The sequence below is a fragment of the Bos indicus x Bos taurus genome, chromosome 5 (genome assembly GCF_003369695.1).
Source record: "Bos indicus x Bos taurus breed Angus x Brahman F1 hybrid chromosome 5, Bos_hybrid_MaternalHap_v2.0, whole genome shotgun sequence".
In the NCBI taxonomy this organism is placed as follows: domain Eukaryota; kingdom Metazoa; phylum Chordata; class Mammalia; order Artiodactyla; family Bovidae; genus Bos; species Bos indicus x Bos taurus.
The window spans coordinates 107,768,949-107,792,440 of record NC_040080.1 but is presented as its reverse complement, the minus strand read 5'-3'; the positions used below and the strand labels follow the sequence as shown (position 1 = coordinate 107,792,440).

At 36.7% G+C, this 23,492-nt stretch overlaps 1 protein-coding gene across 4 annotated transcripts in view; it reads left to right on the top strand.

The window, feature by feature from the left end:
- TMTC2 (transmembrane and tetratricopeptide repeat containing 2) overlaps positions 1 to 23,492 on the top strand; it is a 414,619-nt gene that overhangs the window by 195,893 nt on the left and 195,234 nt on the right. For all 4 annotated transcript variants that reach the window (XM_027543229.1, XM_027543232.1, XM_027543231.1 and 1 more), the window contains one exon: positions 13,815 to 14,643. In XM_027543229.1, coding sequence (XP_027399030.1) covers positions 13,815 to 14,643 — 829 coding nt within the window. The remainder of the gene's footprint in view (positions 1 to 13,814; positions 14,644 to 23,492) is intronic.

Below are 23,492 nucleotides of genomic sequence, written 5' to 3'. Positions count from 1 at the left end.
AGTTCAGTCGCTCAGTTGTGTCTGACTCTTTGCAACCCCATGAAGCGCAGCATGCCAGGCCTCCCTGTCTTATCACCAACTCCCGGAGTCCACCCAAACCCATGTCCATTGAATTGGTGATGCCATCCAACCATCTCATCCTCTGTCGTCCCCTTCTCCTCCTGCCCTCAATCTTTCCCAGCATCAGGATCCTTTTCAATGAGTCAGCTCTTTGCATCAGGTGGCCAAAGTATTGGAGTTTCAGCTTCAGCATCAGTCCTTCCACTGAACACCGAGGACTGATCTCCTTTAGGATGGACTGGTTGGATCTCCTTGCAGTCTAAGGGACTTTCAAGAGTCTTCTCCAACACCACAGTTCAAAAGCATCGATTGTTCAGCATTCAGCTTTCTTTATAGTTCAACTCTCACATCCATACATGACCACTGGAAAAACCATAGCCTTGACTAGATGGACCTTTGTTGGCAAAGTAATGTCTCTGCTTTTTAATATGCTGTCTAGGTTGGTCATAACTTTCCTTCCAAGGAGTAAGTGTCTTTTAATTTCGTGGCTGCAATCACCGTCTGCAGTCATTTTGAGAACTCAAGGTATAGTTTTTGTTTTTGCTCACATCACTCATTCTTGGACTCAATTTTTGGTTTAAGGTATTTTGAACAACTAGCCTTAGGTTACTGCTGACATCACTACTTTGCTGCTCCTCACATCTCTTTCTGTAGTCAATGGAAGAAATCAAATTGTCCACCCAAAAAAGATCTGAAGGTAGAGTTGTTTTGTTCTGTAATGGAGTCTAGTAACCATAACTTTGCTTCCTACTCTGATCACTTGAAAATCTGGCATGGGTGTTTACTTATTCCGTTTGTCTTTAGACAGAGGTAAGGGAAGGAGAGATGATGATGCTCGTTCTTGCTTAGTAAGCCCAGAGTGTTCTACTCAAGTGTTCTTATTGAAGAGTCCAGTTCTCTTTATCTGTTCCGAATGACTAATAATTATTATGTCTATGTTTGTGCCAGAGTGTTGTCTGGGAATTTCTGAATGGTTGTAATATTGAGAAAATTTGAAAAATTGATGGATGTTTTCCCAGGTGAAAATTTTCTTTCAAAGACTCTAATTACTCTGTTTCCCAATCAAAAAATGAATATTATATCAGTGAGCATTTTGTGAATATAGACAAAGTCCACCTGAGGATTGTATAGATAAAGGGCTACATTTTTAACCTTGAGAATAAGTAAATGAGCACTTGTTCATTTACACATTGAATTTACTCTTCGTATCTAGCAGAAGATAAGTATAATTACAGAATGGGAACACATTTCCATGCCAAGACATTAAGCATTAAAATTATGCTTATTAATGAAAACCTACCTATAAAGGTATGTGTGTGTTTTGTTTATATACATATAAAATCTTTATTTTCTTATTGGTGTCTTTTGTATCTTTGTAGGAAAACTCCCACATGCATTAAAGAGCTGTCTATTCTCTTTGAGAGAAGACTGCTGTATCTTGGCCTCCCCACTGAGTGAAGTCTCATTATAATTTGTCTCTTTATGTTTCCAAAATGCTGGCTCACATGCTTACCTCATTAATGAGACTGGAACGCATCTCATAATGGCTGGTTTGTGGCACTAAAGCCACACAGAGTTAAAAGAATGTTGCCCTTTAATCCATTGGCACAGGAAATGCATTTGCAGTACAGTTGTCCACTTGAGAGATTGATAGAAAAAGAGTTCCTTTTCCCAATTCTGTTAATTTTGAGCACTTTTATTTTCTTTTTGATTTCTCCCCCCTGTTGTGTGTCATCTTAAAATATAGGGAAAGCACTTTAGTAAGAACCCAAAGTGTTTCGATAGTCAGAGAGGTGTCTTCTTTGGTTTAAAGCATTTTTTGTTTCTTAGGTCACGAGGCTATTTTCTTCACATATTTTCTTCATAAAGGCTGGATTGTTTCATGGCTAACCTGATTTGACCATAGCGCACTGCCTGGTGGGAAGCGTTAAACCTCTTATTTTAAGCTAAACAAGATTACTCTGAAGGCTGGCATTAAGGGGGTAGCTTTTAGTGTAATGGTTTAGGGGCTGTGGCACACCCGTGCACTTTCAGTAATTGAACTCTTCGGGTACTTCAGTCTCTAATAGTTAGCTCTGGAAGTAGCTCGCCGTGGGCGCACAAGGAATTGCTAACTGCTTAATTTCCCCATGTTAGCTTAATGAGGAAGAATGGGTCACCATGCCAACCAAAACACCCTAGCCATGGGTTTAGAAGCGTCCTTCCCAGGGTATTTGCTTCTCTTTTGGAGGTTTCTAGTAAAACAAAAGCTGTGGAATGCCAGACAAAACACAAAACAGGATTTGAAATCAGTATATCATCTCTCATACAGTCCATATAATCAGCTGTGAATATTTAACCTGAATTCAGTGGTCATTTACTTTATTCTTTTATACTGTCCTTTTAATTTTGAAGACATGTAAAATGTTAACAGACATTTATGTTGATGTTAATTTTTCAGTTAATATTTCTTGGCTCCTAGATATTGACCCATCAAAGGCCATCTATTTAATTTCATTTGGTTTCTAGCAACTCTTACTCTAGTAACAACCATTCTTTAGAATAGTCTTTATTTTTTAGGACAGTTTTATGTTTACGGAAAAATTGAGTACAACAGAGTTCTCATATAGTCAAATATAATTTTGCCTGTTATTGACAGCTTACCCTAGTGTAGTGTATGTGTTACAATTAATTAACCAATGCTGATACATGCTATAAAGTTCATAGTGTATTCAGATTTCCTTCATCTTTTCTTTATGCCCTTTTTTTTCTGTTTCAGGATGCCATTTAGGATAGCTCATTACATTTATTTGTCATGTCTTCGTCAGCTCCTCTTGGTTTTGACAGTTTTGCAAAACTTTACTTTTGATAAACGACAATTTGAGGATTCCTAGTCAGGTAGTTGGTAAAATGTTCTCCATTGGAATTGGCTTGATGTTGTTCACATGATTAGACTGGATTTTTTGGTTTTGAAAGGAAGCACACAGATAAAGTGACATTTTGATCACAGAATATCAGAAATGAAGGGTATATTCTATCAACGTGATTTATTACTGTTCAGGTTGACCTTGATCATTTGGCTGAGATAGTGTATGGCACCCCACTCCAGTCCTCTTGCCTGGAAAATCCCATGGATGGAGGAGCCTGGTAGGCTGCAGTCCATGGGGTCGCTAAGAGTCGGACACGACTGAGCGACTTCACTTTCACTTTTCACTTTCATGCATTGGAGAAGGAAATGGCAACCCACTCCAGTGTTCTTGCCTGGAGAATCCCAGGGACGGGGGAGGCTGGTGGGCTGCCGTCTATGGGGTCGCACAGAGTGGGACACGACTGAAGTGACTTAAAAGTGTTTTTCAAGTTTCTCTTGTACAGTTATATTCCCTCGTTCCCATTTTCTCATATCATTTTATTATATCATTTGTCAGTATAGACTCATGGATATTTTATACTTTAGATTATAACCTAATACTACTTTTCTTCTTTTATTGCTGAAATTGTCTGGCTTTGGCCAGGGGAGCTCTTTAAGCATGCTCCTGTGTGCCTTTGACCCTTTTCTGCATCCTGGTGTGTGTGTGTGTGTTTGTTGAGCACTTTTTTAGTTTCTAGCACTAGAAGATTCTCCAGGCTCACCTTCTTCTGTATTTCCTGGCCCAGGCCTAAAATCAGTACATTTCTCCAAATAACTTTGGTTCTGCTTATTGGAAAATGGTATTTGAAATCAAGATGTGAACACTAGCTAACACCTTTTAAGGAATAACTAAAACAAAATTTTAAGTAAAATTAAGGAGTTTTCAACTATACTTAAATGAAAGAACAATAGATGGTCATCTTAGATTTTTTTCTCTTTATATCACATTTAAAAATAATTTTTAATCTCCATTTTCTCCAATGTTAGCTAGTATCACATGAAGACATATCACATGAAAAGAAAATTTCAAATAAGCTAATAGTTGTGATTGAAATTTAAAAAATCCTGTTGGTTTTGGTTGCTTTTTATTACCAAATTAATCCAAATATATTTGGTTTTAAACTTTGGATAAATATCATGTGTTATTCATGTGTTATTCAGTGTATCACATACATGAATATGCTTTGAAACTCTTTGGATTTTTATATGGCCATACTCTTCCTTTCATGAAAATCTTGTTCGATAAGTTATAATCTTGTCTAAAAAGTCTGTACATTTTCATCAGTGAATTTTAATCTTTATCTGATTTTATGAAGCTTCTCAATATTTGCCTGGATATAAGGAATACTTTAATACATGGCCAAGCTTAATAGAAAGTATTATGGTATATTATAGAGTCAGCTTGAATAAATGAAAAAATTCCTTATAATATAAAGTGTTAAGTATTTTGCTAACATTTTTTTTTCTTTTTTTTTAATGTACTAACATTTTTTTAATGCTCTCAGTTTTTAAATTCTTTCCTCACAAAGACTGGATGAACCTACCCATTGAACCTCTTTATAATTTTGAAATATCAAATATTAAAATTGTTTTATCTTGTAAGTTGGTATAGAAAAAGGTTTCTGATGTTGTATATAGGGTAATTATTAATAAGGAAAACAATTCTTTGTTTGAAGGGAAACAGAACTACCCTGACAACTTGATTATGGCAAAACTGATTAATCTCAGAATATGTTCTAGAAAAAAAATTCCAATTATACTTTTAGCCAAACATTCCTTCTTGTCATGTATTCAGAAAAATCTGTTTTGGGGTTAATCTCCAGTGAGAACTATTTCAGAAAGGAGAACAGTGAGAAGAAATCCTGTATTGTTGATATAACAAAAGCTTATGACTTCAGTGATGAATGGTGGATTCAAAATAGAGGATGCTCAACTTTTGTTATGTCTGTATAGTCTTTTCTCTCAGTTATTCTTATAACTTTCAGATACTGATTTTTATCTACTTTATTATTACCACGCTACTATCATTGCCAAGGGCTTAATTTGGAATTAAATGAGCCTTGTGCTTAAGTAATTTATTTTCATTAGTTTGCCAAAAAGTGAGTCTCATGATGGTTTTAATACTCTAAGGCGGAATGTTTACATTTTTCTTTCATTGAGTCTGAAACAATTCTTTTCAGTTTCCTTTTTGTCTCACAAAATGTGAGAGCAGAAGGCAGTATTGGAACTGCCATCACGAATGGTAGTTTTCCTTGAACAACATAGAGGGGAGCTGTTGTAATTGATTTTTGCTTTTCTCTTATATTATTTCATTAGTCAAAGACTCCCATAGAGGGGGAAAAAAAATCACTGTATGGCTTCTATAAAGACATCACCATTCATTTATGTGGCAGGGTCTTCTCATCAGCTTTGCCTTCATATTTCAGGTGATGTGTGGAAAAGACTTTGATATTTTATGATAAATTTCTCATTATTTGGTTAAGCTCTAGCTACATCCTTTTATTCCATTAGTATCCAAAGATGAGAGATAAAATTGTCAGCTATGAATTTTATCTTCCTACCTGATTTCCATTCTGTGATTTCCTATTTGACAGTTCCAGAAAAATCTCTAAAATTTTGTGATTAGAAACACATAATTCTTTACAGTGAAATGGAGATTAGATCTGGTTTCTGTTTTTATGTTAAAGGAGAATTTAAAAAAAAAGAACATATTTGAATTTGTAGAGAAATTAGGCTTTCATGAAGCAGATTTATATCATTCTGTAAGTAGATAGTGAATTAAACCATGAAGGAACCCTGTCCATTCAATAATTGACATAAAATATGTTTGCTGATAATTTTCTTAGGCATCTAGTCATTTTCCCATTCTTAATTCTACTTTTGGAATGAAATTGTAGTCAGAAGAGTGTTCCTCCAGAACATATGTCATTGCTTTTTTGTGTACTCTTCATGGAGAGAGATTGAGACAGGCAAAAAATGTTATGATATAAAGGTGACAAGGCCAACTTTCTGTATATGATGATAACCAAGCTGTTTTTAAATAGCCTTGGAGTTGTGCAATATTGTTTAATTTATAGCCCTTCATAAGGGATTAGGAATGAGGATTTAGCATAACAAGATTCAAAATGTGTGAGATGATAGGTTTAAATAGACTTTTGGTTTGAGGGTCAGAGTTAGTTTAAGAATAATTTATTTGAATACCTACAAATGTCAGAGTGTATATTAACTGCTGGGAATTCAAAGATGTGTCAGTTATTTTACCCCAGATATAAAAGAGTAGCATAACATTTTCATAATTTTGTATGCCAGTTAGGGTGTATTGTGAAATTAAGAGATTTTCTAGGAAAACTAGGGTAAAGATTACAAAATAATTATAGATTAAATAGGGACATGGAAAAGATCTTTTAATTAAGGAAATTAAAATAGCTACCATAATTATTAAATATAGAAAATTATAGTACTAACACATCACATACGTAAGTGCCTGTAACCAGAATTTAGATTTGTTAACATTATTTGTATATTTCAAAGCAGAAAAATTCTCTTTTAAACTCAAGAAATATAAGTTTAGGCATAACAGATCTTTGGACCTTTTGTTTTCTGTAATAAATTTTGAGGGGCTATGAATAAATAGCAACTACTCAGAAATTTGAAGCTACCTTTTTTTCTTACCCATCAGTCCATCTCCCTGCCATATCCTGTCCCAGATATTTCATCATCTTATGTTTGGTTTAATTGTTTCTAGACTTGGAAAAAATAAACCAACAAAAAACCTTTATAAACATATGTATGCATTTGTGAAAAAACAGTATTATTTCCTGAATGGCTAATATGATTTTATAATATGCATATTTTACACAATGGTTTTTCACTAGCTATGTTAGTATAAAATGATTTGTTTGCCTTATTGCTATACAGTATTTTTCATGTTGATATATATTTATATAAATATATGTAGCTGTATACTATATATAGAGATTATATAAATGCTTTTTCTTTTAATTACATTATATATTAGATCATATGATCATTACCATAATTTATTTTCATATTGATATAATGAAGTTTTTAGTTCTTTCCTTATTTTTGCTTTTATTAACAATGCTTCATTAGATGACATTGTATTCAGATCTAAGAGGTTTTATTAAAGAGTATATAACTAAATTCAGATGACCAAATGATAGGGGATACAAATTATTAATTTCCCTAAACACGTCCAAATTTCCCACCCAGTTTGCACAATTTATGTTTTTTTTCCCCAGTGTGTGGTAGTTCTCACTTCAGCACAATTTCAGGGACTTTAATATCCAGGTCTTTTTTTCTTTTTTTTTTTTTTGCTTAAGTTTATTTGAAGTATGTTCTTTCCACTTCAGCTTTCACTGATTATTGAGATTGAGCATCTTTTCACATATTTACTGTTCTCTTTTCTCTGAATTTCATGTCTGTAGTTTCACACCTGTATTTACTATTGGATTATTTGCTTTTTTGTGGTACATGTTTAGAAGACTCTTTTTTTTTTTTTTTTCTAAGAACAAACCCTTTGTCTTCTGTATGCTGCAACAAGACTTGAATATTTCAACCCTGAATTCTACTTATTCCAAAGATCTCAATTTCTTTGTAGCCTGACCTTCATGGCACTCATTTGTTACACTAGGAATTCAATTTGTCCCAGAGCCTGAAAGGAAGCATTATTTACATTTCATTATGGTTCCTTCATTTAGCGTGTGAGGAAAATATGCCTTAGACTTTGTGAAATGAAAGCTAGAGTCCAACAGTATTTTCAGTGGTAATAGTAAGTATTAGACTTGAGCAAATATTCGATGATTCTCAACCTTGCCTATGTTATAATCTCCTGTGGAGATTTATACTAGAGCATCAGTATTTTAAAAGCTCACAGTTGATATTGATCATCCTTTAGGTTTGAAAACTATCATTGAAGTCACTATGATCCTTCTCCTTCCAAAGTATTTTTCTAGACAAAGTAGAATATGTGAAGCTCCAAGAATACATGGGCTCTCATTTCTTCTTACAGGTGTATATCCAGCACTAAAAGAAGAGTGTCTGCCACGTAAAGAAACCTTTGTCTTGAATGAACTGATTAGACTTTTTTTGTTAAATTGCAATCATTTTACAGTGCTCTCAATCATTGGTTATATCCAGATCATGTTTAAATTTCCCAGAATTTAGAATCTCATCTTCTGTATGTGGTGGTTTACCAGTTTTGACTTTCAAGTCTAAGGTGGCAGCTCATCAGAATTCTCATGCCTTATCTTGGGAACACCTGTGTTGAATAATTTTGCTGCTCCGCTTGGAGAACAAAACAGTGCAGAGGTGCTGAGGCTAATCACATGGTCACTTGGCTCCTAGTTGTAGCTCAGTCAAAACTGTTAATTTAACTGAATCCATAAATCAGAGTTTAGCGACCAAAATCAAGAAATACAAGCTTTCCATCTCCACAGGATTAGTGAATATGAGGTTAGAAGAGAGACTTGGTTTTTATCAGAGTCCCATTCTTATAGATAATAATTTAAACAAAATTCTATGAGAAGGCATTAAAGAGACTTGAAAGTCACCATTTCAATCTTTGGCTACCACTTTTTAAAGTATGAACCTACCTCAAGGCTTTAGAAATTCTTCTACTTTTAAAATTTTAGCCTTAATTCTCTTTAACGTATTAGCTCAGTTTTCCTTCCATAGTGTCGTTTATTTAGCCCATGTAGATTTTGCCATTATGGGAGAATGAACATATGGAATGTCTCACTTCAGAACCTTTGGGTCTCTTGATCCTGGTTATTATGTCAGTTGTTTAGATTAGAGACTGTACACGAAAATGTTTTAAAATGTAAAATATGTTAATGCACATTTTATTTTTCAGGCTTTTTCATTTCTCTCATTTTCTCAGCACTTAGCCTTACGGGTTCCCAGGTAGTTCAGAGGTAAAGAATCTGCTTGCCAATGTAGGAGACACAGGAGATGCGAGTTTGATTCCTGGATGGGGAAGGTCCCATGGAGAAGAAAATGGCAACCCTCTCCAGTATTCTTGCAGGGATAATCCCATGGACAGAGAAGCTTGGCGGGCTACAGTACATGGGGTCGCAAAGAGTTGGATGAGACTGAGCATGCATGCAGCCTTCTTATATAATATTTATCATTGAATTGTCTTCATTACTCACATCTTTATTTTGTAGTTGAGTGTATTGATATTTTCTTCCATCATAATTAAGACTAGAATCATTTAATCATATCTTAGTTTGTAATGTTTAAATACTTTATTAAAATTTAGCATAATGATACTTTTTTAAAAAATTAATAAGATAGTTTTGCCTTATGACATTTCTATAAGAATCAAAATTATATAATCATTAAAGCTAACTTATGATTATATAATCATAATTATGTAATCATTAAGACTAATTTATGCTGAAGTTGAAGCTCCATTACTTTGGTCATGTGATACGAAGGTCTGACTCATTTGAAAAGACCCTGATGCTGGGAAATATTAAAGACAGGAGGAGAAGGGGACGATGAAGGATGAGATGGTTAGAGGCATCGCTGACTCAATGGACACAAGTTTGAGCAAGCTCCGGGAGTTGGTGATGGACAGGGAAGCATGGCGTGCTGCGGTCCATGGGCTCGAAAAGAGGAGGACATGACTGAGGACTGAACTGAACTGAAGACCAGCTTATTCTGGAGTTTCATAACCAGCAAAGAAACCTGGTTACTTACATTTCTCTCCCCATGTAATGCTCTTACTCCCTTACTTTTCTTGCCTGACTGTAGCTGTTTTTGTAATGCCTTCTTCCTCCCCTTCATCTTCTCTGCTTACCCCCACCAGAAGATACTGTCGTAGAATGGCCCTAGTTATACTCAGAGGACTTGGTTAATACTCAGTTACAAAATGGACTTTTGGTACAAATTCAAAGTTTAATTGTTTTCCCAGATCTGTCTTCTTTATGATAAATTGGTACCTTGCCTCATTTGTCTTTGCCAAATAATATGTTTGTCCTTTGTGTAATCTAAGAATATTCAATTACGTGATTGATCTAACAAATTATTACAACTTTTATGGTTTCATGAGTTTTCTCCCTTAAAATAAGAAATTTTAGAACTTTTACTGGATGGAATTTTAGAGGAGCAAAGGAATGGTTTGTAGAAGTTATCCTTAGATAAAAGTGTGTCTTCAAACATTGGCTTTTGCTAGGACAGACCTGAAATGGAAAGACTGGTGGCTAATGAACACATTTCTCCTCCATCATTAAAAATTCTATTTAGCATTACATGAATTAATTTTGAGCAGGAATCTGCCACAAATGTTTTAAAACTTGTTAAACAGTTAATTTTAGGCAGTTAATTCTGTGAATTTAGCATTAACGTGTGTGTATGTTAGTCACTCAGTCATGTCTGACTCTTTGCAACACCGTAGACTGGAGAAGGCAATGGCACCCAACTCCAGTACTCTTGCCTGGAAAATCCCATGGATGAAGGAGCCTGGTAGGCTGCAGTCCATGGGGTCGCTAAGAGTTGGACACGACTGAGCGACTTCACTTTCACTTTTCACTTTCATGCATCGGAGGAGGAAATGGCAACCCACTCCAGTGTTCTTGCCTGGAGAATCCCAGGGACGGTGGGGCCTGGTGGGCTGCCGTCTATGGGGTCGCACAGAGTCAGACGCGACTGAAGCGACTTAGCAGTAGCAGCAGCAGACTGTAGTCCACCAGACTCCTCTACCCATGGGATTTCCCAGACAAGAATAATGGAGTGGGTTGCCATTTTTTTCTCCATGGGATCTTCCCCACCCAGGGATTGAACCTGAGTCTTCTGCATTGTAGACAGATTCTTTACTGACTGAGCCACCAGGGAATGATCTGACATTAATGAAAAATTTCTATTTTGGGGAGTTTGAGTTTGAGGTACCTAACGTATTTCTGACTGTGCCCAGTAGGCAGTTGGGTAAATGACTATGAAGATGAAGAAAAGTTAGGATGATGTCATTAGTATTTAATAACAATTGGTAATATCATGATCCTTGCTGACATAGGTTCAGAGTAGAGATGGAGCAGATGTCCCAGATGGGTTCTGTGGCTTCTAGCAAGTAGAGCTGGGGTGAATGAGAGACAGTCAGAGGAGGAGAGTTCAGTGATGGTTGCATCATATGATAAGACACTATTTTCATAGAACTTGTACATGCTCAAAATACATTGCTTTGTGGACTAGGATTTTTTCTTTTTTGGGGAGGAATGTAATTGACATTTAACATTGAATTAGTTTTAAGTATACTACATGATGATCTGATATGTGTATATATTGCAAAATGAATACCACAGTAAATTTAGCTAACATCCATCAGCACAAACACACAAATTTCTGTTTTTTTCTTGTAATAACAACATTTAAGATGTATTCTCTTAGCAACTTTCAAATATTCAATACAGTGTTTTTAACTACCATCCCAATGCTATATATTACATCTCCAGAACTTATTTATCTTGTAGCTGGACATTTTTTTTTTTTTTTTTTAACTTTTGACTATCTTTACCCCTTCACCCATTTTGGCTGTTCTCCCAACCCCTGCATCTGGCATTCCCAATCTGTTTTTATCTACAAGTTCAGTTTTGTTTTTTTTTTTGATATTCCACCTACTAGTGAGGTCATACCGTGTCTGTTCTTCTCTGTCTGACTAATTTCACTTAGCATAATGCCTGCAGGGTCTCTTGTTGCTGTTGACCGAACTTAAAGTTTTATGGTTGAGTAATACTCCGTTGTACATATATAGCACATTTGCTTTATCCATTCACTCGTTGATGGACACTTAAGTTGTTTCTCTGTCTTGGCTGTTGTAAATAATGTTGCAGTAAATAGTGATTATGGGTGTGTAGGCATCTTTTCTAGGTAGAGATTTCATTTTCTTTGGACAGATGTCCAGAAGTGGAATTACTGCATCATATGGTAGTTCTATTTTTAATGTTTTGAGAGGCCTCTGCACTGTTTGCTGTAGTGGCTGCGCCACTTGGGATTCCCATCAGAAGTGCAGAAGTGTTCCTTTTTCTTCACTTTCTCACCAGTACTTGCTATTTCTTGTCTTGTTGATAAGTCATTCTTACAGTTGTGAAGTGATACCTCACTGTGATTTTGATTTGCATTTCCCTGAGGATAAGTGACTTTGAGCACCTTCTCCTATACCTTTTGGTCATCTGTATATCTTCCCTGGAAAGATGTCTATTCAGATCTTCTGTCCATTTTTAAAAGATTCTTGTTTTTTTCCCTTAAGTTATGTGAGTTCTTTATATATTTTGTATATTAACCCCTTACCATATACATGACTTGCGAATATTATCTCAAATTTTTAGTGGTTTGACTTTTTATTTTGTTTGATGGTTTCCTTTGCTGTACAGAAGCTTTTTAATTTGATGTGGTCCCACTTGTTTATTTTTGCTTTTGTTACCTTTTATAGGTTTTTTAAGCAAAATATTTGGCATATCTTTGTATGGTTCCAGGCACCTTTCTGAATGTCTTTGAGGAAGACAGTTTTATATAGTGCCAGAGTGTGTGTGCTCATTCTGTTTGATCTCAGCGAGAGATCACATTAGCAGTGAATCATTAAAGTTGGGAAATGGTGTCGGCTCTTCTCCCTTTCCACTGCCTCTTCGGAACTTAAATTGAGGTCACTAAATTCTTATTTTGGTTGAAAGAGTTTGCCAGAAATTTCTTATTAACAGTGATGCCCTTTGGCCTCCCTCCCTCAGTTCTGTCTTTTTATTAAAGCCATTTTACTTTTAAAAAGTTACCATTGACATGGAAATTTAGGATTCATGAGGAGTCTTATTAGATGTTTATTATCACTGATGTCACTGAGAGCCCAGTTTATAAATTCTGCGAAGAGATCAAGATAGTTAAACAGGGACTGGCATAGACATACCACAGTTCCCCTTGTTATATGAAGGTATTTGTTCCTGTGAAAAGTTTTTTAAGTTGAAATGCTGCTGCTGCTGCTGCTAAGTTGCTTCAGTCGTGTCCAACTCTGTGCTATATTACCTTAGGAAACATCTTGGTAGCAGATGTAGAAAATAAATGGAGATGAAGTGCAGATGGTCCCTGAAACAGTTTAAAGCCGTGGCAGCTTGATGTTGAGTGTAGTTCCTGGGGAAAACGCTTGGTGATTCCACTCTGTTTGGGGTATGCGCTGCCTCTCTAGATGGCTCCCTGCAAAAACAAATGCAGAACCTGTTTTCACTTTTCACCTTTTTTTTTTTAAAGTGAAAATCCTCTTTGCATTTGTGTTGTTGTTGCTAATGAGAATAGGTACTAATTTAGGTCTTTTGTAAAAGCAAAGTGGCATTAAGTGAACATTTGAAAATCAGGGTATACCTGTAGCTAAATTCTCTTTTTCCTTTGAGCCATGCAGAATCCTGTCAACTTCATGTTTTTTGGCATGCCTGCTCTTTGTTTTCCCCAGAATCTAAACTATAAAATGAAAGAAGACATTTACTAGATGTCTACTATATTCCACATACAGTGCTGAGTATATTGTGGTCTCATTTTGACCTAATACCAGTTTGGGGAGGGAAATATTTTCAACCCATTTTATAGAGGTCAAGAAATTGAGGCTCTGGTTACTGGTATTTAGCGAGAAACAAGAGGAAAAGATACTCATGAAAAATTGTATACAGAATTGGATTCCATAGTCAATTTTTTAAAGCTTACAGGAGCCATAAGCATGTTTAAAGGAGATAGAAACAAAGTCATGTATTTGAAACCTAATACTCTGTTTTTAGTTGTCCATTTAAAGATACTTTTCATTTTTAAATGATCTGTTCCTGTGCCGTATTGATGATGATCTTAATTTTTTCCCCCTCTCTTTTGGTTTCAGAGGAAGAACTTGTCTCTTTTTCTCAGCATTAGTTTGTTAACTTTCTGGGGAACTTCCCTTTTGGGTGCCCGTTTATACTGGATGGGAAACAAACCACCAAGCTTTTCCAACTCTGACAACCCAGCTGCTGATTCGGACAGCCTCCTGGCTCGCACGCTCACCTTCTTCTACTTGCCAACCAAGAACCTTTGGCTGTTGCTATGCCCAGATACCCTCAGTTTTGATTGGTCAATGGACGCCGTGCCTCTGCTCAAAACAATTTCTGATTGGAGAAACTTACACACTGTGGCCTTCTATACTGGACTCCTCCTCCTTGCCTACTTTGGTTTGAAGAGCCCAAGCATAGAAAGAGAATGCAACGGGAAATTTGTAACAAATGGCAAGCAGAATGCAAATGGACATAGCTGCCATTCAGAGGTGGAGTACGGGAACTCAGAGATTAAACCCAGCTTTGCATCCAAAGTAGAAAATGGCATTAGAAACAATGCATCGCAGAGAACACAGCTTCCTTCTACGGAGAACATAGTTGTTCTGTCTTTATCTTTATTAATAATACCCTTTGTTCCTGCCACGAACCTGTTTTTCTATGTCGGCTTTGTAATTGCAGAGCGAGTATTGTATATTCCTAGTATGGGCTTTTGCCTCCTCATTACAGTGGGTGCCAGAGCCCTTTATGTCAAAGTCCAAAAGAGGTTTCTCAAGAGCTTGATTTTTTATGCTACAGCTGCATTAATTGTTTTCTATGGACTCAAGACGGCGATCAGGAACGGAGACTGGCAGAATGAGGAAATGCTGTATAGGTCAGGGATAAAAGTAAACCCAGCTAAAGGTAATATTTTATTTTATGCTTTTACCTGGATGGTTTACTCTTTCTGCCTTTTTATATCTTTCCTTCTTGCTTTTTAACAGTGTTAAGAAAGAAGAGGTTCTTGTAATACTTACTTGAACATTTTCTTTTTTTTTTTTCTTTGAGAGATAATTAATGTGACCATTTTAGAGACTACCGTTGTCCCATATTTGGAATAGGGAAATGTTTTCCTAAGTTCCTGACTATACTTGTCCAGAGGAGTTAGAGCTCCTATTGTGTAAAAATATTGACTGTCGTCAGAATTTAGAAAAATGCTTGATTTCCACATTTTAAAATAATGATATGGACATCATCTCTTTTCATCATGTAATAAGTCACGTTATCTCACTTAAATACAGTTTAGCCCTTCTGTTTTCCAAGCATCACCTGAGGAAATACCACAAGGCTTACACTGACATTTTTGAAAGATTGGAGATAAGGCTACCTCTGAATCTTGGCATCGTGTCTGTAGGTGTCAGTGTGTGCATGTGTAAGCGTTGAGTCATCCTTAGTTTTGCAGAGGCTAAATTATCTGGATGTTGCCAAGCGGTTTGCACATTCTCATTTGGAAGTAAGTCCTTAAGTCACTTAAGGAAATACACTTTTTACTGTACAGTGAGAAGGCTGAGCATATTTTTCATGATTGCTTTTGATTTAGAAAATTATTTAGCAAATCTCAAAATCTATTGCTAGAGTAGAAAGTAGCCTTTAAAGTGTAAGTGAATAGTCAAAAGCTGTTAATTCAGTGATTTCTCTGGTTTAGGCAAGGAAATGATGACAGAAGCTAGAGAGCAGTTGAATGAAAATAAGTGTACATTTTAAGTACAAAAATATATCATAGTAAATAGTGCCAGCGTCTTGTTCTTCATAAGCTATTTTTTTGTGTGTTTATCCTTTAAATTACGGCAGCTTGCATAATGTTTGAACTAGGCTTTTTCTACTTTTTCCAGCACATTTCTGTACCAGTATTCAAATACTGAATGTGTGAGACTGTTCCTAATGAATGGAATGGCCTGCTGATACCTATCAGGATATTTATCCAAGTATCTAGATGTCCCACAAACAACTCTGGCATTCCTATCTGATTACCAATTTAGAGTTCTTGAACAACTACTCATTTCTTTAAGACAGGGGACTAATTGTCTTTAACTAACTTAAAATGGTTAATAGATTGCAGAGACTTTAATAGGAGCAGAAACATTAAAATTGAGCTGATACATAGCATAGAATTCTTCAGTTCTCATGGAAAACTCTTTACCTTGTGGCTTTTAACATAGTGAGCACTGAACAATTTATTGAATGTCTGCACCTGAATCTTGCTGTAAAAATTTTTGCAATCTGTTCTTTATAGAATGCTTTTCGGCTAGTTTTTCTTCACTGGTACATGAGAATATATAAAACATGGCTAGGTTGCCAGTTTATTTTCCTGCTGTTTAAAAGAGATATACACTGTAAGGAATTAAAAGAAAACCCCGGCATATTTCATCACAGGGTTGTTTGAAGGATTTATTAAATGTATCGGTTAAGTTTCAGGTTAAGCTACTGTAACAAAGAGGCAAGATGGCAGTGGCTCAAAGAAGATAGAATCGTTATTGTTTCACAGCAGTCTAAGCCTGTGTAGTCCAGAGCTGATAAGATGGCGCCGTGGGTCTTCTGGATCCGCACGCCTTTGTTTTTGTTCCCTTGCCATCTCGGTGGGGTCACCCTGTCCAAGTGGTCCAAAATGGCTCAGTGTCACTTCAGCACTTCAGCTAACAGGAAGGGGGACAGAAGGGACAAATGTTGGGTGTTCCCATTCTCTTTAAGAGCATAGCACAGAGATTGCCATCCCATGCTCGCTCCCAGACTCTGGGCCACACCTCACTACAAGGAAGGCTGGGAGAGATCATCTTTATCCTGGGAATCCGAGTGCCCTGCCACACTGTGTTGCTCTTGAGGAAGGGTGGGGCTGATCCTGAGATGCTGCTATAAGTAGCAGTCTCTGTCCCAGGGTAGGTGAAAAAATTCCCCAATATTTTCCAGCATTAGCTACTATACTGTTGACAGTTATGATTCTGACTTTGTTGAAATTATTTTGGTGGCATGGTTAAAATGATTGGTCATTTCTTCATCCATCTGTTCACTCAGTAAAACAGTTATTAAGCACGTCTGATATATTTTCGTGTCTCCTACTACTTAAGAAGTGTGATCGTATTTAAGTACTCCAAATATTATTAGTTAAATGAGTATACAGCTGACCAGTAGTATAAATCCTCTGAGACATCAAAAACTGAATTCCTGAACAACCCCTTTGCCAACCTGTACTCCAGCCAAGTGCTTTACCATCTCAGTTGATAGCAACTGCATTTTCTCAAAAGCTTTGCCCAACGTTATGAGTCATGTATATCTGCTCTTTTTATTTCCTACCCTACATCCATTTCATCAGCAAATCCCCTCTGTTCTGTCTTCAAAAACACATCCAGAACTTGACCACGTATTACCATTTCCACTGCTACCATCATGCCCCAAGTCACCACCATCTTTTATCAGACTAAAAGGCTATAGCGAAATCTCCCTGCTTCCATTTCCTTGCCTTTTACCATGCTTTTGTGAGAGTCAGATGTGATGTTATCAGGTATTAATAATAGGAATTTAGGTAAAAAAGGCTTAATGTGAGTTTTAATGTTAATCTGACCCTGAGTTGGGCTTGCGTTGAATGTTTGCTGTAGATAGAGGCATTGTATTTCCCTGGTTTCCTTTTCTTTTCTATAGTCTTTGGGCTTTAGCCCAAACTTGGAGTCTGTATTTTGCATCTCTTTCTCCTGTAAATTAACCATTTTTATACTGGAGCCCTGCTGGTGTGTTGGTTAAATGTAGGAGAAGGAATGTGTCCTCTTTTTTTTGGTGATTAAATCTTAGTGTCTCCGGGCTGTCACCTTTATGAGAGTTTCTTAACTTTCCTTCTCTCTCCTTCTTGTTGGGACAGGAAAGCCAGAGGGGATGGGAGGGAGAGGAGTGCCTGTCCCCCACAGCCCTGGGAAACAGCTGTGGTAAAGCTGCTTCCCTGGAGGGGCGACCTTTGTTATGAAGGAGGATCATTTCATAAAAGTTCTTTTTCTCCTCCTCTGCAGAGCCAGGAAGGCCTGTTTCTTGGCTTTTCAATGCAAGAACCTGGGAGTTCCTGGGCCCTGAACTAAAACCCACAAAAGAGTTAGATGCTAGATGCCTCTAAGATTAGGGGCTCCAGAAGTTTCTTAGTCTCACTTAAGCTCCACCATATTCAGCCTTCAGCAGGTTACTGAAGGTTAACCAGCCTTCAGCAGGTTATTGCCAGTTACTTATTCCTGTCCGTTTCTCCTCCAGGTAGTCTCATCTCTTTGCAACTGGATCTTCCTTGAGTTTGCCATTTGTTTAGCACATTCTTGTAAGAATGGGAGTGAGGAGGTCCAAGCTTTTTATTCGTCTGAGTTGAACCCCTGCTTCCATTTTTCCATCCTTAGCATCGACCTTTCATCAGCAGCCCTATGATTCTTTTGAAACATAAACTGGACTGTGGTGTTCACTGCTCCCAGTGCTACACTGGCACCCATTTCTCTCAGACTCAAAAGCACACAGGCAGAGACCGGACACTGCAGGCTCCCAGCCTTGCCTTTGCTTGCTTCACTCCAGCCCTCCTGGCCCATATGTTGTGCCTTCTTTATGCCAGGGAAACCCTGGCCTCAGACCTTTGGCACTTGTTACTGCTTTTTCTGGGAATGTGTTTTTTAAGATAGTCTCCCTCAAATCCTTTAGGTCTTTGGTGTGACGTTGCATTATCATTAAGGTGCTTACTGTCAAATTGTCTGCTCTTTGTAAAATCGCAGCTACCCTTCTGCTTCTGCTTTGTCCAGTGTTCCCTGTCCTCTTTCCATACTTTGTTTTTCCCATGACATTTAGGACCATTTGACAGACTATATTTTCCTTATTTCTGTGTTTATTGTTTGAATGTGTTGTTCACTGTACAGTATAATGCATGACACAAGAAGACAAGGAGTTTTGTGTGTGTGTGTTTTTTTTTTTTTAATGCTATGTATGTAGCTACTAGGACAGTGCCTGGAAGAGAGAGGGTTTTTTTGAGTGAATACACTGATGAATAAATGTTAGTCGTAATCCCCCTCCTTAAAAAATTTTAGAACTTATTTAGAGATAAGGTGTATATTTATTAAAGGAAGTGAAAGTGTAAAATATGTTGTTGATGTACCATATCCTTGTTACCAAGTCCAAGCTTGCTCTGCTCACCACACGACAGGCCAATAAATCTGAGAGAAGAGGCGTTGAGGCAAGAAAGAGATTTTAATCAGGGAGCCAGCTGACCTAGAAGATGGCAGGCTAGCACCACAAAATAATCATCTTGTCAGGGCCTGGTTTCCAGGTTCTCTCATAGTTCAGAGATGGAGGGGAGGTGAGGAAACAAAGTAAAATGACTATTCAGTCCTTGAAAATGTCCTTCACAGGTGGTTGACTCAGGTTATCTCCCTGAGGCAGGCCATTATGTATGTTTATAATAACAAAAAAAGGGTTGAAATCGTAGAAGCAAATCTAGTGTAAATTTAAAATTAACGGAGAAGGCAATGGCATCCCACTCCAGTACTCCTGCCTGGAAAATCCCTTGGAGGGAGGAGCCTGGAAGGCTGCAGTTCATGGGGTCGCTGAGGGTCTGACACGACTGATCGACTTCACTTTCACTTTTTACTTTCATGCATTGGAGAAGGAAATGGCAACCCACTCCAGTGTTCTTGCCTGGAGAGTCCCGGGGATGGGGGAGCCTGGTGGGCTGCCGTCAATGGGGTCGCACAGAGTCAGACACGACTGAAGCGACTTAGCAGCAGCAGCAGCAGCAGCATTCCATACTAAGGCATGTTTCATAATAAGAGGGATAGAATTGGGAGTGGAGTTAGTTTTGGACTCCTTGAGCCCCTTCTGTGACATATGCTTCCATTTTGATACAAGGCAAAACTTTTAAAATCCAGGTTCCTGATTTTTTTCTATTTATAACATGCTAATAAATATTCTGGCTCCAGTGACTTCCTTAGCAATTATGAGACTGGTAGTCATCTTCTTTAAGATAGTTTTTTCTTAGTCTGTGATGTTATTTGAGCCTAGCCAAAGATTAGAAATGCTTTAAAGCCAGTCTTATGTAATTGTGTTTGAGATTACAGTTATTTCATTGAGTTAGTTTTTTTTTTTTTTTCTCCTTTGAAAGCCTTTGCAAATTTTGGAGTACTTCAGTCTACTATTACTTCAACAGAATATGATTTTAAGCCTCATGAAGCATTATACATGAAAGCTGCTGCCTTCAGTAATGGGTCGTACAGACAGCTGCCAGTCATTAACTGATTGGATGCAAATGATGATGAGTAGAGCCTGTCATAGTGAGTGTGTTGCTAATTTATGTTTAAATCTGGATAGTAGAGAAATGATAGCTGATTTGGACTATGTAAACCACAAGTCCTATCTCATTATGTGGTTGATAATGTCAGGAAAATACTAGACATAGTTGATTGCTGTAGTTTGCTCATTTACAATGATTCTTTGCATTTTTGTGCTTGGGAAGGAGGAAATTTTCTTTGACTGCTTTAATAAGCAAGCTCATTATTTAATGAACAAGTCAATATATTTATATTATTTAAATATAATAATATTTAAAAGCTTTTTTTTTTAGTGTGTGTTTAAAACACTGTGTTTTATATACTATATTGATAAGTATTTGCTTGGAAAAAGCATTTCTTAATGCATTTCAAAGTGGTTAAATGTATGATCACTTTTCTTTCTTGGCCTCTGGCCTTATCTAAATTCCCATGTATCTTTGGCTCTTACAGAATTTGGCACCATTGATTTCTGCTACTAGGGCTTTCAAGAAACACTACACAATTTTGACTATCTTTCTCTCATTTCCACAGCTGTCTCATCTATGGTTTTGCCTCCTCTTAAAATTTATTCATTCTGCAAGGTTCTGTCCAAAGTGTGCCTTCACTTTGGTTTCTGTATAGAATCCAGAACACTACTTGGGATATATTAGTATGGAGTCAATAAATGTGTCATTGAATTTCCAAGTTACTGTCCCCGTGACTGTAGGACTTCGCCATCTCGGTGATTTGTCTGCGTCTCAAACACATCATCAGTTTTCCCTAAACCACCTATTTGCTGACTTCCTTATTAATTATGGTCATACACAGAGACTTACAAAGTTGTTATGGATAAACAGATCAGTGAGCTCATATACATAAAAAAGGATGATAATGATAGCATAGGGGCAGCATATTTAGTGTGCTAAAAGGCATTTACAGTTTTACAAGTTATAAATTAAAAATCAGATCTGCTCTTTAGAATGGTTGGTTTATTAACTCTGTAGCAATTTGCCTTATAAAACATATTGTGATTTTTTTGTTTAGAAACAATTTCTGAAAATATTTAGGATTAATGAAGCAGGGTTCATCCAAGGAAAATTTAGCATGATAACATTTATTTTAATGTTCTTTTCTAATGTAAATATGTAAAATTATGTAAAATGACCACATATTTGAAATTATAAAGGTGATTATTCACACATCCTATATTTCCTATATTCAGTCCTTCCTTATGCAAATAACAAATATTGTCTATCTAGATATAGAAAAACAGAAATTAAATAGTTGTTTCAGCTGTGCAACATTTGACAGTTTTTCTTTTTTCCTAGATTTCTGTGAAATTGATACCTTTATGTCAGCTTCACATGGTTGCAGATTTCAAGAAACAAGTATGTGGAAGGAGTATCATTTTATTTAGGAAAAAATTGATAGTTTAAGTGAAATCTAAACCACTAAGTCATGTGAAACTTGACTAATTCATTGTGGATTTTATGGTCTAAGTTTTTGATTACCTCTAATTGACTGTGTTCTTTAACTGTGGTATGTTGCAATTAACCAGCTAACTTTGAGATTGTGTAATGAATCTTACTATATTTCTTAGATAATTTGTCAAGTTACAATACTTCTGAGGTAAGATGAGAAAATTTCAGAGGTTCAGATTTTTATGAAAAATAAAATTTAGCCGTTAAGAAGGAAAACCAGTATAATATTTTATAAGACTGTCTTGAGTTAAAAAGGTATAAAATACAAATTTTCATTTTTGACAGAGAGATGTGGTAGGAGATAGCTAGCAAAAAGTTCCCTAAAAGGCTGATTGAGAGAAAAACAATACAAAGTGGAATAAGGTTTCCATAGGGTAAAGAAATTCTGTGTTTCTTCTGCTGCTGCTGCTTTTTTTAAGTGATGTAGGATTCTATTATTTTCTGTTGAGCAATCGTGATACAATTATTATACTAATCAAAAATCACTATAGTAGAAAATGTTTATCATTTTTCACAATCAATAGCCAGACAAAAAATAAAAGATCTTTAATATTGCAAGCCATAATGGGAACATGATTACCTAGCAATATAAAATACATACAATTTGAGGGGTTAAGTAGAGTGATGTGGGAAGTGGAAGTGCATGCACGCACATGTTTTCATCTGCCCAACCAGTGGATGTCTTTTGGCTCCTGCATTTAATCCATGTACATTTAAGGTAATTATCGATATGTATGATCCTATTACCATTTTCTTAATTGTTTTGGGTTTATTTTGTGGAGATCTTTTCCTTCTCTTGTGTTTCCTGCCTAGAGAAGTTCCTTTAGTGTTTGTTGTAAAACTGGCTTGGTGGTGCTGAATTCTCTTTAACTTTTGCTTGTCTGTAAAACTTCTGATTTCTCCATCAAATCTGAGCGAGAATTTTGCTGGGAGGAGTATTCTTCGTTGTAATTTCTTCTCTTTTATCACTTTAAGTATATCATGCCATTCCCTTCTGACTTGTAGAGTTTTTGTTGAGAAATCAGCTGATAACCTTTTGGGAGATATCCCTTGTATGCTCTTTGTCATCTTCCCCTGTTGCTTTTAATATTTATCTTTGTCTTTAATTTTTGTCAGTTTGAGTATTATGTGTTTCAGTGTATTCCTGCCAGGGACTCTCTGTGCTTCTTGGACTAGGTTGACTATTTCCTTTCCCATGTTAGAAGTGTTTTCAGCTATTATCTCTTCACATATTTTTTCAGGTCCTTTCTTTCTCTCTTCTCCTTCTGGGACCACGATAATGTGAATGTTGGTGTGTTTAATGTTGCTCTGGAGGTCTCTTAGGGTGTCTTCATTTTTTTTTTTTTTTCCTATGTTCTGTGGCAGAGATTTCCACCATTCCATTCTCCAGGTCATTTATCCATTCTTCTGTTTCATTTATTCTGCTCTTGATTCCTTCTAGTGTATTTATTCATCTCTGTTTGTTTGTTCTTTAGGTCTTTTGCATGTGTGTATGCTTAGTTGCTCAGTTGTATCCAGTTCTTTGCGACCCCATGCAATGTAGCCCACCAAGCTCCTCTCTCCATGGAATTCTCCAGGCAAGAATACTGGAGTAGGTTGCCATTTCCTTCTCCAGGGCATCTTCCTTACCCAGGAATCAAACCTGGGTGTCCTGCATTGCAGACAAATTCTTTACCATCCAAACTACCAGGGAAGCTTAGCTCTTTTAGGTCTTTGTAAACATTTCTTGAATCTGCTCCATTGTTTCCCTGAGATCCTGGATCATCTTCACTATCATTATTCTAAATTCTTTTAGAGAAGGTTTACTATCTCCGCTTCATTAGCCCCCCCATCCCCCCCGGGGCTTTTATCTTGTCCTTTCATCTGTGACATGACTTTCTGCTTTTTCATTGTGATTTATGTGATTTATGTGATTTTTGTTCTAGCCACTGTGAGATTGTGCTTCTCCTTGCTTCTTCTGTCTGCTCTCTGATGGAGGAGACTG